Consider the following 16,664-nt stretch of genomic DNA (forward strand, 5'->3'; position numbering starts at 1 on the left):
GAGACGTGCCCCCAAAGAATGAACGACAGCCAAATATGAGAATCTCAAAGTACCCCCCCGCTCCCCCCTCCCGCGTGTAAGCGACCGCGAGCAACAATCACCCCTCCCCCCACCAGCAGCAAAAAGAAAGCATCACACTCGAGCGAAGCAATAGCAAAGATACAGGCTTGCAGTTACCCCAAAGACTTCGTGTATCACACCAGCATACGACATAACACAGGTTCTCCCTCTCCCTAATAATGGAGAAAGAAGTGTCTCCATTTTCCCAGTGAGCGGGGAGACATAACAACCAATTCACTGGTTTATGATGTTAAAGGCCTGTTATGTTGCTTTTTTCGAGCTCTGTGCCTGCAAACAGCAAAGATCCCAGGTCTTCGGGCCCACAGCAGATATCCAGGCTCCCGCGACAACACACGGGTCTTCTGCTGTGGCACCAGCCTTTGATCCACCCGTCTCCAGAGCCCCAAGATCTTAGGCTTCCAAATCCTGGCTGGGCTCTCAGGCTGAATCCTTGGCATGCAGAACAACAGCCAGTCGTGAAACCCTGAGAACTGGTCCCATTCCCGCAAAGAACCGGAGTCAGCATGTAACTCCAGGTCAGGGTCTTTAAAAGAGCCCTGAAAGGGAAAAATAATGATATCAAAGCTGGAAGTAGAAGAAGATTGTCAGAGTTGTATATTGCATGAACCTTTGAAATGGGACTGCATGGTAGCACAACATTATTACAGCATCAATGACTGGGTTCAATTCTGCCGCTGTCTATAAGGAGTTTGTACGGTTTTCCCATAACTGCATGGGTTAATCTGGTGCTCTTGGTGTGCTCCCACATTCTAAAGGCATTCAGGTTAATTGGTCAAATGGGTGTAATTGGACGAAGTGGACCCAGTGACCTGTTGCTGTGCTGTACATCTACTTGGAAACCACTGATATTCAGAGGAACATTGTGGTACAAGTCCATATCTCACTGAAAGTAATGATACAGGTGGATAGCGTAGTGACAAAAGTCCAAGAGTTGTAAAATTATGTTGCAGCTATATAAGACACTGGTAAGGCAGTGTTGAGTGTTGTTCTGGTCATGACTATAGAGGTGATATGCTGGTGCTGGAGTGCAGAATAGATTCATCCGGATGCCTGGAATTTGATGGCTTTACTTACAAGGGGTGGCAAGAATCTTACTGAGGGATTGGTGTATATCTGGAGCCAGCTGCTGGAGGAGGTGGTAGGGGCAGTTACAACATTAAAATAACAATCTTTTTTTTAAGAAAAAAGTTGAAACTGAATGCAGTGAAATGAGATTAGTGGCAATGGACAAAGTGGGCCCAAGGTCCTGTCTGGATGAATCTGGTCAAGCCCATCTTCCTTCCAGTGACTCAAATAAACCAATAAAGATTGTAGTGTCTTGTATCTTCATCTTTTGGCAGATCTTTACAGGCACAGTTTGGTAGCGTAGAGGCTAACATAACACTTTACATTTTCAACGATTGCAGTTCAATTCTTGCCGATGTCTGTAAGGACATTGTACGTTCTCTCCATGACTGCGTGGGTTTCCTCTGAATGCTCCGGTTTCTTCCCACATTCCAAAAACATACAGGTTGGTAAGTTGTGCATGCTGTGTTGGCATGAAAACATGACCACACCTGCAGCTGGTCGTAGCTCGTAGCTCATCCTCAGACCGTGATAATGATACAAATGACGCGTTTCACTGTATATTTCCTTGTAAGGGTGACAAATAATCTGTGTTAATTTCCTTTCACTTTAAGGAAGGATTCTAAAAACCTGGGTGAGAACTGGAAGAAAGGAGTTCCAATCGAAGTCATCCCGATGGCTTATGTGCCTGTGACCAGGGCGATTGTCACTAAGTACGGAGGGAATGTAGATCTGCGAATGGCTGTCAGCAAAGCAGTGAGTGCTCGCTTAAGGTGGCCTCTGAACCTTGGCTCAGAGTGCAGTGTTGGGTCCCTTTAAGGAGAGGCTAACTTTGTTTAACTGCCATGTGAGCCATCTGCACAGCTCAGTATAGAATATACAATATAGAAGTGGTGGGGGTGGGGGGCAGAATCCCGTGTTCCACCCCCTCTCTCACACCCTGTGCTGGATTAAGTAATTTATTCAATAATAACAGAATGTTCCCTTCCTGTCCCATCCTGAGGTAAAAGACGGCTTATTAACCAGGTCATGCCCTGTTCTCATTGCTACCATTAGGAAGGAGGTATCGTAGCATGAAGGCTTTTTAAAAAATTTCTATTTTTGCACTAATTTTAATTTAATATATATATATAAAATTTATTTATTGTTTATTTATTTACTGTGATTCCGTTTTCCCCCTCTATTATTATGTATTGCATTATGTTGCTGCCACAAAGTCAACAAATTATGTAACGCAACACATGCAGGTGACAATAAACCCGATTCTGATTCTGAACCAGAATTCATGTTAAAACATTATCCAATGATCCACTTTGGAAGTACATTGTAGAATCCACTCCAAGAGAAGACAAGAAGTGGCCGTATTATATGCTTAAGTTCCTGGCTCGATTGCTCATTATCCTCCTGAAATTCCTTACTTGGGTCCTGGTGCACAACTTGGGTCCCTGCTACGCTATCTGGCACACCCCCACGCAGGTCCTGGCACACTCCACTACCCAATAAATCCCACTCAGGTCTGGGTACACTACACTACATCCATTGGTACTTTCTTTGCCTTTCCAGGGGCTGAGTGGCTTCATAAGGATTCACAACCTTTAATGAGTTCTGGCTCAAAGATGTTGGTTAAGAGATGAATATTGGCCAGACCACCTGAGGAAGTCATTAAGGAGCTTTGTAGTGGAGTGTGCATCAAGCTTCAAATTCCTTGGTTTCCACATTTCCAAGGATTTCACCTGGTCCCTGAACTCCTCCATCCTGATCAAAAAGGCACAACAGCGCCTTTATTTCCTGTGGAGCATCAAGAAAGCTCACCTCTGTCCCAGAATACTGACGGACTTTTACCGCTGTACCATTGAGAGCATACTCACCAACTGCTTCTCAGTGTGGTATGGCAATTGTCCCATATCGGACCGCAAAGCACTCCAGCTTGTGGTGAAAACTGCCCAGCGGATTATCGGCAGCCAATTGCCCACCATTGAGAACATTACCATAAACGCTGCCTGGGCAGGGTGAAAAGCATTATCAAGGATGCATCTCACCCTAAACATGGACTTTTTACTCCCCTCCCATCCGGTAGGCGCTACAGGAGCCTCTGCTCTCGCACCAACAAGCACAGGAAGAGCTTCTTCTCTGAGGCTGTGACCCTGCTGAACCTCACATCACAGCGCTAAACAGTATTGCACCCATATTGTACTGTCTCAGTACTTTTATATTTGTGTGCTGTAGCACTTACTTTTTATTCACAGTTATTTTGTAAATAAACTCTTTGCATTTCTGGTCAGATGCTAACTGCATTTCATTGGCTTTGTATCTGTACTCGGCACAATAACAATAAAGTTGAATCTAATCTAATCTCATCTGATAGTGGGAATGGGCCCCCAATTCACTACCCTTTCTGAAAGCCTACATCTTTAGTACAGTGTTGGCATAGATTGTGAGATGAAGCACCTAATGGGGCTTGAAAGCACAACATCCATTGTGAGGTGAGTGCTGTTCAGAACCCTGGCTCTGGGACTGTAACACTGTAGCTGACACTTCTGGGAGGGCTTGGAGAAACTACTCACTTGGCAGTCAGTTCTGTATGGTAATGAAACTGTGCATCTGGTGCTGGTTTATTCTAGGGACCAGTAGTAACGGATAATGGGAACTTTATCCTGGACTGGAAGTTCAGCAATATTTCCGATTGGAAAGATGTCAATGTGGGCATTAAAATGATCCCAGGTAAGGATGTAAAATGTTGCTTGGATTTCAGGCATCTGCAGATTTTCTCTTGTTTGTGATTTAAATTAAACACAAATCACAAAGCCCAGGCTGTATTCATCTTTAAAACTTCCCATGGAACAACAAAAAAAAAGTTAAATTCTCACAGAGAAACAGCACTAATCAAAGAACAACTGGTAAGGAAAAAGCAACTAGGCGGGACCCAACACATTCACAATCTCTTAAAGGCCACGCATGCACATGCGCGCGCGCACACAAACACACACACACGCGAGCGCGCGCACAGACTGACACCTGTGGCCACACCTCACATTTTTCCACATTCAAATCATTGACACTCCATTTACTAGGAAGGTTGGATGCAGGTCGAATGACCCTCTCCCTCCAACAAGGGGATATTAACCACCCAACCCTCCCCCTCCCGATTCCGACTGCTGGTGATTGTTAGCTGATATCGTTTGCAGGACCACTGAATGGAATGTGAGGAAGCTGGCAGAGGACAAAAAGAACCCTCATCTGCAGAGAACTTGAAGAATAACCCTGCCCCTCAGCAGCCTTCCTTTCTTGCTCCTCCTGACAGTATTTTCACCTGGCATAGAAGATGGGGCCTGGAACCCTATTTACCTGTAACGCTAAAAAACATTTCTGTACAGGGCATGCAGGATCCCCCACTTCCCGTCTGCTAATCTAACTTTCGTACCTGGCTACACGTACCCTCTTCTGCATACTCTAAACCTTGTAATAATTGAATTGCGTACTTATAGGATGACCAACGGCTGGTGCTATTAAAGACAGCACTACCCCTTTTATTGGAAATACAGCTGAGGTAACCACATGTCCCATCATTCCAGAAGATGATTCAACATTCTCTGGTGGGCTACCACTATTGTGGTATATATCTGTGTTAAGAGCCCACTGATGCAAAACTTTAGTACCCTCCTCTACTGTGCTCCACTCTACTTGGGGTTTTAAATTCCATTCGGCGAAAGTGGGATACCTAAGTTTAATATCTGCTGTTACCCAAATCCTAGCGATGTATTTATGCTTAGAGGAAACGGTGTTCTCAGGGCATTATTGATCGCATGTTGGGACCATAGGCTCCCTAAGGCACCCATCTCTCATTAGATAAGCTCACTCCGGCACTCCCCTCATCTCATACCCTCAATAACCATGCGGCCAAAGTTTTGCCAGCTTTTTGTCTGTACCTATCCTCTAAACTTGCAATTTGCTTTGCCCTCTTGTCCTAGACTCTCCCACCTTGGGAAACATACTTTCCACATCTACTCTGTCTAGGCCTTTCAATAATCAATTTCAATGAGATCCCCCCTCATCCTTCTGAATTCCAGCCAGTACAGACCTAGAGCCATCAAACGTTCCTCGTATGATAACCCTTTCATTCCTGGAATCATCCTTGTGCACCTCCCCTGGACCCTCTCCAATGCCAGCACATCTTTTCTAAGATGAGAGGCCCAAAACTGTTCACAATACTCAAGGTGAGGCCTCACCAGTGCTTATAAAGCCTCAGCATCACATCCTTGCTCTTGTATTCTAGACCTCTTGAAATGAATGCTAACATGGCATTTGCCTTCCTCACCATCAACTCAACCTGCAAGTTAACCTTCAGGGTGTTCTGCACAAGGAGTCCCAAGTTCCTCTGCATCTCAGATTTCTGGATTTTCTCCCATTTAGGAAATATTCCGCACATTTATTTTTACTACCAAAGTGCATGACCATGCATTTTCCAACATTATATTTCATTTGCCACTTGCCCATTCTCCTAATCTGTCTTAAGTCCTTCTGCATCCTACCTGTTTCCTCAACACTACCTGCCCCTCCACTAATCTTCGTATCACCTGCAAACTTGGCAAAAAAGCCATCTATTCCATTATCTAAATCATTGATATACAACATTAAAAGAAGTCCCAACACCAACCCCTGCGAAACACCACTAGTATCTGGCAGGCAACCAGAAAAGGATCCTTTTATTCCCACTCGCTACCTCCTACCAATCATCCAATGCTCTAACCATGTTAGTAACTTTCCTGTAATACCATGGGCTCTTAACATGGTAAGCAGCCTTATGTGTGGCACTTTGTCAAAGGCCTTCTGAAAGTCCAGATATACAACATCCACTACATCCCCTTTATCTCTCCTACTTGTAATCTCCTCAAAGAATTACTAAGGAAACTGGCATGAAGTCTATGGAATTAAGGGAAACAAGTAGTGAGATCATGGAAACTGTATAGATCGAAAAGGAGGAGGTCCTTGCTGTCTTGAGGAAAATTAAAGTGGATAAATCCCCGGGACCTGACAGGGTGTCCCTCCATCCTTGAAGGAGACAAGTGTTGAAATTGCAGGGGCCCTGGCTGAAATATTTAAAATGTCGCTGTCTACAGGTGAGGTGCCGGAGGATTGGAGAGTGGCTCATGTTGTTCCGTTGTTTAAAAAAGGATCGAAAAGTAATCCGGGAAATTATAGGCCAGTAAGTTTAACGTCGGTAGTAGGTAAGTTATTGGAGGGAGTACTAAGAGACAGAATCTACAAGCATTTGGATAGACTGGGACTTATTAGGGAGAGTCAACATGGCTTTGTGCATGGTAAGTCATGTTTGACCAATCTATTGGAGTTTTTCGAGGAGGTTACCAGGAAAGTGGATGAAGGGAAGGCAGTGGATATTGTCTACATGGACTTCAGTAAGGCCTTTGACAAGGTCCCGCATGGGAGGTTAGTTAGGAAAATTCAGTCGCTAGGTATACATGGAGAGGTGGTAAATTGGATTAGACATTGGCTCGATGGAAGAAGCCAGAGAGTGGTGGTAGAGAATTGCTTCTCTGAGTGGAGGCCTGTGACTAGTGGTGTGCCACAGGGATCAGTGCTGGGTCCATTGTTATTTGTCATCTATATCAATGATCTGGATGATAATGTGGTAAATTGGATCAGCAAGTTTGCTGATGATACAAAGATTGGAGGTGTAGTAGACAGTGAGGAAGGTTTTCAGAGCCTGCAGAGGGACTTGGACCAGCTGGAAAAATGGGCTGAAAAATGGCAGATGGAGTTTAATACTGACAAGTGTGAGGTATTGCACGTTGGAAGGACAAACCAACGTAGAATATACAGGGTTAATGATAAGGCACTGAGGAGTGCAGTGGAACAGAGGGATCTGGGAATACAGATACAAAATTCCCTAAAAGTGGCGTCACAGGTAGATAGGGTCGTAAAGAGAGCTTTTGGTACATTGGCCTTTATTAATCAAAGTATTGAGTATAAGAGCTGGAATATTATGATGAGGTTGTATAAGGCATTGGTGAGGCCGAATCTGGAGTATTGTGTTCAGTTTTGGTCACCAAATTACAGGAAGGATATAAATAAGGTTGAAAGAGTGCAGAGAAGGTTTATAAGGATGTTGCTGGGACTTGAGAAACTCAGTTACAGAGAAAGGTTGAATAGGTTAGGACTTTATTCCTTGGAGCGTAGAAGAATGAGGGGAGATTTGATAGAGGTATATAAAATTATGATGGGTATAGATAGAGTGAATGCAAGCAGGCTTTTTCCACTGAGGCAAGGGGAGAAAAATACCAGAGGACATGGGTTTAGGGTGAGGGGGGAAAAGTTTAAAGGGAACATTAGTGGGGGCTTCTTCGCACAGAGAGTGGTGGGAGTATGGAATGAGCTGCCAGACGAGGTGGTAAATGCGGGTTCTTTTTTAACATTTAAGAATAAATTGGACAGATACATGGATGGGAGATGTATGGAGGGATATGGTCCGTGTGCAGGTCAGTGGGACTAGGCAGAAAATGGTTCGGCACAGCCAAGAAGGGCCAAAAGGCCTGTTTCTGTGCTGTAGTTTCTGTGGTTTTCTATGGTTTAATTCCAACAGGTTCGTCAGGCTGGATTTTCCCTGAAGGAAACCATGCTGACTATGTCCTATCTTGTCCTGTGTCACCAAGTACGTTATCACCTCATCCTAAACAATTGACTATTAACATCTTCCCAACCACTGAGGTCAGGCTAACTGGTCTATAATTTCCTTTCTGCTGCCTTCCTCCTTTCTTAAAGAGTGTAGTAACATTTGCAACTTTTCAGTTCTCTGGCAGCATGATTTCTGAAAGATCATTTCTAATGCCACCACAATCTCTAATGCTACCTCTTTCAGAACCCTAGGGTGCAGTTCTTATGGTCTGGGTGACTTGTGTACATTTAAGTCTTAAAGCTTTTTAAGCACCTTCTCTCTTACAACAGTAACTACACCCACTTCACTTCCTTTATACACTACAACATCAGGCACACTGCTAGGGTCTTCCACAATGAAGACTGATGCAAAATACTCACTTAGTTCGTCAGCCATCTCCTTTTCCCTTGTTATTATTTCTCCTGCCTCATTTTCTCGCAGTCCTATATCCAATCTCATTTCTCTTTTATTTTTAACATACTTGAAAAAACTTTTACTGTCCACTTTGATATTAACTTAACGGGATCCCTTCGAGCCACCTTTAAATTCTGTACATTCATTAGCCGACATGTCTTCTTACTTCATAGCCCTACTTTGAACCGTCAATGGTGATTCACTTAGAATAAAACAGCGCTGACTGAGATCTTCCAATTCATTCTTAAGACTTGCTATCATTTTATACTGATGCCTTACGTTTGTTGCAGACAGCCAGAAAGCATCCCACCAGCTATCTTTTTTACCTGAGAAAACCCAATGATTTAGTATAAGAAACAATGAGATGTCCCTTTTGAATCCCATTGAAATCTAACTGGTCTGACCAATCTACTGGCATTCCACAACCCATCAGTAAGTTAGCAAGACTTCCAAAGCCCACACTATTATCTGTCCACCCTGGGACGCTGCATCTCTCATACCAGGGGTCCTCTCTCTTAAGTAACTTCTTTAAAACATTCGTTTCTGCTCAAAAAGCCAGACCCTGCTCACAGTGCCAAATGTAATGTTCAGTCAGGTTCGTGGGTCCAGCAAGTGAGACAGGAAGTGCACTGGCTTCAGATAGGTATATTAATCATTTATTTACAAACAGTAAAAATTTGACTAAACGTTGAGGTTCCCCAAGTTACAGACACAACAAAGCTGAATATTCAATAAACATACTTAGTTAAAAGTGCGCACAAAGCATACCTTCCCAATCATCATGTGCATTGCCTAGAACAAAGGAACAAGGGAGCAAGCCCCTTCCCGTGCTGTTTTAGATACCCAGGATGTTTGAAACTGGACATGCCCCCCCGCCCCCCAGTGTAGGCTGGAGGGAGAAATGTGCCATGTGTCCCATGTGGAATGGCAGTGTGTGCTCTGTGGACAGGTGCTTAAACACTCTGTACCCCTTCAGGAGTGGTGGAGACGGGGCTATTCATCGACATGGCGGAGCGAGTTTACTTTGGAATGAAGGACGGAACTGTCTGCTGTCGGGATAGACTGTTGCACTGACGAACCACCAGAACTGAGTCTTCCTTTCAATATGAAGATCACTTTGCCTTAAACTTTCTGATTCAATAAGTTATCCTGCCAAATATCTTTTTTTTTTAAAACATCGTTTCTACGCAGCCCCTGACAGATACTCAGCCTTGCGGGAGTAGCTGTTCACAGTTGCCTTATTTTGAGTTGTTCATTCTGGGTGGGGGCAACGTAGATTTCTACCTCAGCCTCCGTGCTGCTGATTACAAGGCCCGGAGATGTGGGTTATCTCTGTGCTTAGGTCGTGTGAAGATTAATGGACAGTGGGCTGAGATGCAACTCCCAGCAATGGGGCAGCGTATGTCTTTGAGACTTCTAGATTACGAGCTGTCTCTGTGGATCTGTGTCACTACAGAAGGGGCAGATGGAATGTGCAGATCTTCAGAAACATCGTGGAGTTGGCACTCCACTGTCATCTGGTTTACTGACCAGATCTTGACGGAGACATTGATGAAGGGACACCTATCTCACATTGACATTGAAATTGTGGTCAGGGATTTGTGAGCAGAGCCTAGGCTGTGTGCATTCCCATCCAGTTGTATTACTGCCTGTTGTTGCCAGGTACTGGTACCAGTGTCGACAGCAGCAATTGTGACTAGGTCAGGGAAGCCACGTGAGATGCTCCCTCTGACTCCCAGGGCAAGCACTAATTCGCTGAAGGTGTAAACCCTGGCTGAGAGGTATTCCATTGTTTGCAGATCCCTGGTGAACCAGAGATTGCTATCTTGTCACTGTGGGAACTGACTTATTATTTACAGTTGCTAATGTCATTCGAGCATTGTCTGAGCCTGGTAGTGGGTTCTCAGCCTTAAAGGTCCCATCACCACCGTCCTGCTTAGTGTGATCAGTGTTTGTTTTATAGATTCTCGCCCATCCTGCCGCTGACTGGTGCTTGGAAATTCTCAGTTAGTTAATTCAATACACTTTTTAAAAAAAATATATAAAATGCATCCTTTTGGAGATCTGCCCTTGTTGCGTTTTTTTTTGCCTGTGTGTGCTTTATTTTAAATTGAATCCTGAACACAGTGATAATAAATTTAATAAAACAACTGACCCGATTACAGGTACATCTGCACTGATATTGAAGGTGACTTCTCGTATGAAGGGTAACACACGCAAAATGCTGGAGGAACTCAGCAGGTCAGACAGCATCAATGGAGAGGAATAAGCAGTTGATGATTCAACTGAGACCCCTCATCAGGGCTGGAAAGGAAAGGGGGGGAAGCCAGAATAAGAACAAGCTGGAAGATGATAGGTGAAGCCAGGTGAGAGGGGATGAAGTGAGCAGCTGGGAGGTGATCGCGGGAAATGGTGAAGGGCTGAAAAAGGGTGAATCTGATAATAGAGCACGGGAGAAAGGGAAGGAGAAGGAGCAACAGAGGGAGGTGATAGGCAGGTGGGTAGATGAGAAGGGGCAAGAGGAGGAGCCAAAAATGTGAATGGGGGAAAAAGGGGGGAGTGGTAGCATTCACAGGACGTTGGAGAAGGATGAAGGGTTTCTGAGTTTTTGTGGGCGAAAGGACTACTGTTCTATATGGAGAAGGTCTCAGTGCTGTCCATTCACTATTCATTACCTGAGTACTACACCAGTGACCTGCTTGTCACATTGACAGAACCAGAATTTGAATCAAATTCATGAAAAATGTTGCTTTGTGGCTACAGTACAGTGCAAAGACATAAATTGAGTATAAATTACAAAATAAACTGCAAGAAAAGGAATGAAATACCAGGGTAGAATTCATGGACCATTCAGAAATCTGATGACTGAGGGATGAAGCTATCTCTGAATTGTTGAGTGCCGTATTCTGTGGAGGAGGAAGAGGAACAGGAAAAGTGTGGGGGAGTCTAGGATTAGAAGGCACAGCCTCAATAGAGGGACACTGATTTTATAACGAGAGGAGGGATTTCTTTAGCCAGAGGATCTATGGAATTCATTGCCCCAGATGGCTGTGGAGGCCGTTATTGAGTATATTTGAAACAGAAGTTGTTAAGTTCTTGATTAGTCAAGATGTCAAAGGTAATGGGGAGAAGGCAGGAGAATGGGGTTGAGAGGGATAATAAGCTAGCCGTGAAGGAATGGTGGAGTGGGCTTGATAACCAAATTGGGTAATTCTGCTCTGATGTCTTATGGTTTTTTTTTTAGATTATGAGGGCATTCAGTCCTCGTTTATTGTAATTTAGAAATGCATGCATTAAAAAATGATACAATGTTCCTCCAGAATGATACCACAGAAACACAGGACAAACCAAAACTAAAACTGACAAAACCACATAATTATAACATATAGTTACAACAGTGCAAAGCAATACTGTAATTTGATAAAGAGCAGACCATGGGCACGGTATAAAAAAGTCTCAAAGTTTCAATAGCTTCATCATCTCATGCAGCCGGTAGAAGGCAGAAACTCTCCCTGCCATGAACTTCCAAGTGCTGCAAACTTGTCTGTGCTGCGCCAGTGGAAGCACCCGACCGCAGCCGACTCTGAGTCCGTCCAAAAACTTCGAGCCTCCGACATCGAGCACCATCCTCTGCCAAGCGCTTCAACCCTGCCCCAGCCGCCGAGCAACAAGCAAGGCCGAGGACTCGGGGCCTTCCCCTCCGAAGATTCTGGATCACACAGTAGCAGCGGCAGCGAAACAGGCATTTCAGAAGTTTCACCAGATGTTCCTCTGTGCTCTCACATCTGTCTCCATCAAATCAGAATTGTGCACGGCACCCTACTTGACAGATAATTATATCGAGAAGAGGGCATATGTTGGATAATAAGGGTCCTTAGCGATGGATGCCACTTTGAGAAACTGCCTCTTGAAAATGTCCTCAGTAGTGGGACTGTGATGGAGCTGGCTGAAGGGTAATAACTTCCTGGTGGTGTGAGACATAAGGTTCCAATAACTCCTCCATATGGTAGTAGTGAGAAGAGAACATAGCCTGGATGGTGGATGATGCTTTCTTGTGGCAGCACTCCTTCCTAGTAGATATGCTTGGAGATGGGGGCTGGGGGTGCTTTTCCTGTAATGGACTGGGCTGTATCCATCACTTTTTGTGGGCTTTTCTGTTCCTGGGCATTGGTGTTTCCATATATTAGGCTGTGATGCAACCAGTCAGTAAACACTCGACTGTGCATCTGTCAAAGTATATCAAAAGATTTAGATGACATGTCGAATCAGCACAAACTTCCAAGAAAGTTGAGGCACTGCCGCACTTGTTCTGTGCAATATCCCAGCTTCAGTCTAGCCTTGCAGCTGTACTCCCACACCCCTGGAGCCGTTACAGTGAATGAATAGCGAATGAACAGAACTTTTGAAAGAACTTGCCTCACTATGTTGTGCCAACTGCATGTCAGTTATTGTGTTCAGTTGTTCGGTTTCAGTAAACGCATCTGCCCACTTAGAGGAACTTAAGTGTCATATCTCAGCCAATGAAACAGTATAGCACTGTTCAGGACACTCCATCTCAAAAGAAGATTGAAGTTCAGTCATTATCACGAAGTGTAGCAGTACTTTCAGCTTCTGAATTGTTCCCTTGAAGCTGACCATTTGAGCACTACCTTGCTATTTCACATCTTCACTATTTATATTGTAACTAATAGTGATGGTTTATATCATGTACGGTGCCCCTGCAAGGTACAGTACATATGTAAATTCATGACTTATGTCAGTAATAAAAAAACTGATTCTGATTCTGAACCATCAGCTCTCTTAGCAAGCACTTGAGTGTAAATTTCTTTCTGTGTACGTCCAGGTATCTGGAACTGTGCCTACTTAGCCAGTGTCAGCACCCTCTGTAACCTCTGATGGGAAGTTAATCTTGTAGGTCCCATTCGGGGGGTCACTCAGAATCGGATTTATTATCACAGATATAAATGGTATGAAACTTGTTTTGCAGCAGCAGTGCACTGCAATCCAGAGTAATATTTTCAAATCAAAGAAGGAAGTGTGCAATTAATCTTTTGAAGCATGTGTATTAGACAGCAAATTTGTAGGTGCAATATAAATTGTTGCATTCCACATAACCACTAACTCGCTAATCACAAATGATGAAAGGAATTGAGAGGATTTGGCGCTGGTAATACCAATAAACGTCAGATGGTGGAGCTGGTGAGCTCTTTCACCCCACTGCTCCCAAACTCAGCAACACCACTGTCAGGTAGATGATGGAATTGCACGTGTTAACTTTTCATTTTATTGTCAAAGTACAGTATGCTTGTACAACTCTGATATTTGTCTTCTCCAGATAGCTGTCGAAGAAGAAGAATTTCAGAGTTGTATACTTTAATAATATGGAAATTAATAAACATATTCAACAATTTCTGGCCAGGACCCTTAAGCAGAACTGGAAAGAAAAGGGGAAGATGCCAGAATAAGATGGTGGGGGATTGGAAGAAGGACGATCTAGAAGGTGATGGGTGAAGCCAGGTGGGTGGGGGAGGGGGATGAAGTAAGAAGCTGGGAGGTGTTGGGTGAAAAGAGGAAAGGGATGGAGAAAAGGGAACTTGATAGGAGAGGAGGTGGACCATGGGAGAAACGGAAGGAGGAGAGGCACAGGGAGGAGGTGATAGGCAGGTGAGGGGAAGAGGTAGAGATCATAGTGGAAAATTGAAGAAGAGGGAAAAGGGAGAGGAATAAATTACCAGAAGTTGAAGAAATCAATGTTTATGCCAACAGGTTAGAGGATATTGAATTGTGTAAGGTAAAGGAAACAAGGAGGGTAGTTATGGAAACTATGATGATTAAAGAAGAGGAAGTACTGGCACTTTTAAGGTATATAAAAGTGGATAAGTCTCTGGGTCCTGACAGGATATTCCCTAGGACCTTGAGGGAAGTTAGTGTGGCAATAGCAGGGGCTCTGACAGAAATATTTCAAATGTCATTAGAAAGAGGGATGGTGCTGGAGGATTGGTGTATTGCTCATGTGGTTCCATTGTTTAAAAAGGGGTTCTAAGAGTAAACCTAGCAATTATCGGCCTGTAAGTTTGACGTCAGTGGTGGGTAAATTAATGGAAAGTATTCTTAAGAGATGGTATGTACAGTTATCTGGATAGACAGGGTCTGATTTGGAACAGTCAACATGGATTTGTGCATGGAAGGTCATGTTTGACAAATCTTATTAAATTTTTTGAAGAGGTTACTAGGAAAATTGACGGGGGTAAAGCGGTGGATGTTGTCTATATGGACTTCAGTAAGGCCTTTGACAAGGTTTCACACGGAAGGTTAGGAAGGTTCAATCGTTAGGTATTAATATTGAAGTAGTAAAATGGATTCAGCAGTGGCTAGATGGGATTGCCAGAGTGTAGTGGTGGATAACTGTGTGTCAGATTGGAGGACGGTGTCTAGTGGTGTGCTTCAGGGATCTGTACTGGGTCCAATGTTGTTTGTCATATACATTAATGATCTGGATGATGGGGTGGTAAATTAGATTAGTAAGTATGCAGATGATACTAAGATAGATGGAATTGTGGATAATGAAGTAGGTTTTCAAAGCTTGCAGAGAGATTTAGGCCAGTTAGAAGAGTGGGCTGAAAGATGGCAGATGGAGTTTAATGCTGATAGGTGTGAGGTGCTACATTTTGGTAGGACTAATCAAAATAGGACATACATGGTAAATGGTAGGACATTGAGGAATGCAGTAGAGCAGAGGGATCTAGGAATAATGGTGCATAGTTCCCTGAAGGTGGAATCTCAAGTGGATAGGATGGTGAAGAAAGCTTTTGGTATGCTGGTCTTTATAAATCAGAGCACTGAGTATAGGAGTTGGGATGTAATGTTAAAATTGTACAAGGCATTGGTGAGGCCAAATTTGGAGTATTGTGTACAGTTCTAGTCACCGAATTATAGGAAAGATGTCACAAAATTGAGAGAGTACAGAGGAGATTTACTAGAATGCTAAGTTACAGAGAAAGATTGAACAAGTTAGGTCTTTATTCTTTGGGGCATAGAAGGTTGAGGGGGGACTTGATAGAGGTATTTAAAATTATGAGGGGGATAGATTGAGTTGATGTGAATAGGCTTTTTCCATTGAGAGGAGGGGAGATTCAAACAAGAGAGTTAAGTTGAGAGTTAAGGGGCAAAAATTTAGGCGTAACACGAGGGGGAACTTCTTTACTCAGAGAGTGGTAGCTGTGTGGAATGAGCTTCCAGCAGAAGTGGTTGAGGCAGGTTCGATTTTGTCATTTAAAAAAAAAAGTTGGATAGGTACCTGGACAGGAAAGGAATGGAGGGTTATGGGCTGAGTGCAGGTAGATGGGACTAGGTGAGAGTAAGCGTTCGGCACAGACTAGAAGGGCCGAGATGGCCTGTTTCCGTGCTGTAGTTGTTATATGGTTATACGGTTACCTAGATGGAATATGAGGTGTTGCTTCTTCAGCCTGAGAGTAGCCTCATTGTGGTAGAGAGGAGGCCGTGTCAGAATAGGAATAAAAATTAAAATGGTTGGCCACCAGGAAATCCCACGGTCTGCGGATGGAGCAGAGGTGCTTAACAAAGCTGTCATCTGATCTATGTCAGATCTCAGCAGTCTGGAGAAGGCTGCATTGGGAGCACCAGATACAGTAGAAGACCCCCACAAAATGCTGGAGGAACTCATTAGGCCAGGTAGCATCTATGGAAAAGGGTAGTCGACATTTCGGGCCAAGGCGTCGACTGTTCTCTTTTTTTTCCAAGATGCTGCCTGGCCTGCTGAGTTCCTCCAGCATTTGTGTGTGTTGGTTGGATTTCCAGCATCTACAGATTTGTAGGTGAAGTCAACAGTTCAGAGTTGAGGTTAGTAAAGTTGTCCTTGCTAGTTTAGGAGTGTGATGGTTGAAGGATAATAACTGTTGATGTGGTACCTATACCTCCTGCACAATGGCATTAGAGAATAAGGTCTTGATAGTGGACAATCATCATCAGAGCAGTCCAGAGTAATGCTTCAAGAGTAGAAAGAAGGGAATGTACAATTAACCTTTTGAAACACGCATATAAGATTGCAAATTGCCGCACTCTGTTCCCAGAATTGATCAAACGTCAGCTGGTGAGATGATTGAGCACTCCCACCTGACTCTGCAGCAGCACTGAATGGTAAACTTTGGAATTGCCTCTGTTAACTCTCGATGTCCACAACATCATAGAAAATTAGGGAACTGAAGCAAGCCAATTGACCCATTGTATCTGTATCTGTATCTATACCTATAGAAGCAGACCACCTAGCCTAATCCCACCTTCCAGCACGAGGTCCACAGCCTGACAGCTCACATTTTGAAGTGCACGCTCAAGTCCTTCTGCGCTTCTACGTCCACCTGTCCTCGGATGAAAACAAATCCTCTCCTCTCCTCCTAAATTGTTGACCAATTATTTT

The 16,664-nt window shown here is 43.9% G+C and overlaps 1 protein-coding gene across 2 annotated transcripts in view; it reads left to right on the top strand.

Moving 5' to 3' along the window:
* Positions 1 to 10,297, top strand: part of rpia (ribose 5-phosphate isomerase A (ribose 5-phosphate epimerase)) — a 52,684-nt gene extending 42,387 nt beyond the window's left edge. For both annotated transcript variants that reach the window (XM_063047115.1, XM_063047116.1), the window contains 3 exons: positions 1,761 to 1,902; positions 3,768 to 3,867; positions 9,207 to 10,297. In XM_063047115.1, coding sequence (XP_062903185.1) covers positions 1,761 to 1,902; positions 3,768 to 3,867; positions 9,207 to 9,304 — 340 coding nt within the window. In that variant the 3' untranslated portion in view covers positions 9,305 to 10,297. The remainder of the gene's footprint in view (positions 1 to 1,760; positions 1,903 to 3,767; positions 3,868 to 9,206) is intronic.
* Positions 10,298 to 16,664: the final 6,367 nt, after the last annotated feature.

The sequence above is a fragment of the Mobula hypostoma genome, chromosome 4 (genome assembly GCF_963921235.1).
Source record: "Mobula hypostoma chromosome 4, sMobHyp1.1, whole genome shotgun sequence".
Lineage (NCBI taxonomy): Eukaryota > Metazoa > Chordata > Chondrichthyes > Myliobatiformes > Myliobatidae > Mobula > Mobula hypostoma.